The sequence below is a fragment of the Trachymyrmex cornetzi genome, unplaced genomic scaffold (assembly GCF_001594075.2).
Source record: "Trachymyrmex cornetzi isolate Tcor2-1 unplaced genomic scaffold, Tcor1.1 C3927911, whole genome shotgun sequence".
Lineage (NCBI taxonomy): Eukaryota > Metazoa > Arthropoda > Insecta > Hymenoptera > Formicidae > Trachymyrmex > Trachymyrmex cornetzi.
The window spans coordinates 1-1,823 of NW_017295323.1; the positions used below are offsets into that span (position 1 = coordinate 1).

At 32.2% G+C, this 1,823-nt stretch overlaps 1 protein-coding gene across 1 annotated transcript; it reads right to left on the reverse strand.

The window, feature by feature from the left end:
* Positions 1-330: 330 nt before the first annotated feature.
* Positions 331-1,817, reverse strand: LOC108765821 (putative nuclease HARBI1). Its single transcript, XM_018514694.1, has 3 exons — positions 1,299-1,817; positions 955-1,227; positions 331-843 (listed from the first exon to the last, which is right to left on the reverse strand). Exons 1-3 carry the CDS (start codon positions 1,590-1,592, stop codon positions 349-351), a joined length of 1,062 nt encoding a protein of 353 aa, XP_018370196.1. The 5' UTR covers positions 1,593-1,817; the 3' UTR covers positions 331-348.
* Between the last annotated feature and the right edge of the window lie 6 nt (positions 1,818-1,823).

A 1,823-nucleotide genomic window follows, 5' to 3' on the forward strand; every position in this document is an offset into this window, starting at 1 on the left:
AGGAATATTTTAGGGATTTTAGTAACATATTGATTGCAGCATGTTGTAATATATAGTATATGCAAACTTTCTAACGTGAATAAAGGTTATAAAGGTTATAAAGGTTTATTGTTAATTGTATAGTATTATATTAATATTATATAAGACTGTGTTACTTTCTCTCAAACCGAAAGACAGTTAATTTTTATTTGTTTGTTTATGAATTGTATAAATTTAAACAATATGTATAAATTTATAACAACAATATGTATAAATTTATTTACTAAACTTTTATTCACATTATTAGAACATGATACTTGTATAAACTAAATATAAAAAATAAAAGTGGTTTATAATATTATTTCATAATTATGAAAAATGTCTTAAAATAAAAGCATTTTTATGCGCAAGTCCTATTCCATCTTGTTCTTCATTTACAATATTCTCAAATATAGGTTCATTAAATTCCTCTTCAATTATTTCGCCTAGATTATGTTTAATGCACACATTATGCAAAACGGCAGTGGCGCAAATAATTGCCACTGATGTGCTTAACTTCGTGCGTAAGCCATAATACAGGCATGGAAATCGACGTTTCCAAGATCCAAATAGCTGTTCAACGATAACTCGCGTTTTCTTATGTGCGATATTGTATCGAACTTCTGACTCTGTTTCAGGTCTTAAAACAGGTGTTAGTAGATAGCTGCGGCACGCATATCCACTATCACCAAGTAGAATTCCGTCCAGGTGCTTCAACTCGAAACGACAGCGCAGACCGCTTCGATCAAATATTACGGCATCGTGAGTTGAACCTGGATGCCTAACAACAATATCAAGAATTTCTCGTTGGGGTCCAGCTGCAACCTGTAAAAATAATAAATCATAGAAATTATAAACATTATTATTTCATTCATATAATCATTCAAAATTTAACATATAATATACATATATAGAAAGAATTCTTGAAAAATATACCTGTACATTCAAAGAAAACCATCCTTTTCTATTCCGAAATACTTCTCCATAATTCCGTCCAGGATTTGAAATGCTTATATGCGTGCAATCAATACACCCTATTACGGATGGAAAATTGGCTATCTCATAAAATTTATTTTTATTACTCCGACGTTTTTCTTCGGTGGAAAAATTAACATATTGACTCAAGTATGATGCTATAATTTTGGAGACTCGTACAATAATTCTAGATATTGTTGCTTGGCTATATCCTCGCAAGTCTCCATTAACAATCTGCAATTAAAACAACATAAATGAAATGAAAATGAATTATCTATTTACCGCAGTGTTAGAACATAATTTACCTGAAAACTGCTTGTTGCATAAAAACGCAGTGTTATTAAAAGCTGCATCAATGGGAAAACCGGCAGTCCACGATTATTCAATCGCCTTAATTGAGCATTTAATAAAGGTAATAAGATCTCGATCACAGTTCCTTTGCTGAATCTATACCTTTTCCGAAAAGGATCATCTTCAAAAAATTCCATAGGATTTTCCCAATCACGTATGTACCTTTTCGTAAGCCGCCATAAATTCTGATCCTCTTCATTTTCTTCTTCAAATCCATCATCAGAATCATTTACAAATTCGTTATTCATTATTAGTTTTGAAACGCGATACCACAGGTAACCACAAGAGAGATCAATATGACGAACTTGTGGAGATTTGTTTGGTTATGAAGACTGCATCTCTTCCTCAAGGAAGCTCGTAACCTCCCTTGAGAAAAGGAAGCTAATAAGGTCCCTTATTTAGTCAAGGAAGGTTTATGAAACATGAAATGAGGAACAAGGAATCCTTATTCCTCAAGGAAGGACTATGAATACGGGTGT

Coding starts and splice junctions, on each gene's coding strand:
- LOC108765821 (XM_018514694.1), bottom strand. CDS start 1,592: ATGAATAACGAATTTGTAAATGATTCTGATGATGGATTTGAAGAAGAA. Junction 1,228..1,298: donor ATGCAACAAGCAGTTTTCAG/GTAAATTATGTT, acceptor TTTTAATTGCAG/ATTGTTAATGGAGACTTGCG. Junction 844..954: donor GGTTTTCTTTGAATGTACAG/GTATATTTTTCA, acceptor TTATTTTTACAG/GTTGCAGCTGGACCCCAACG.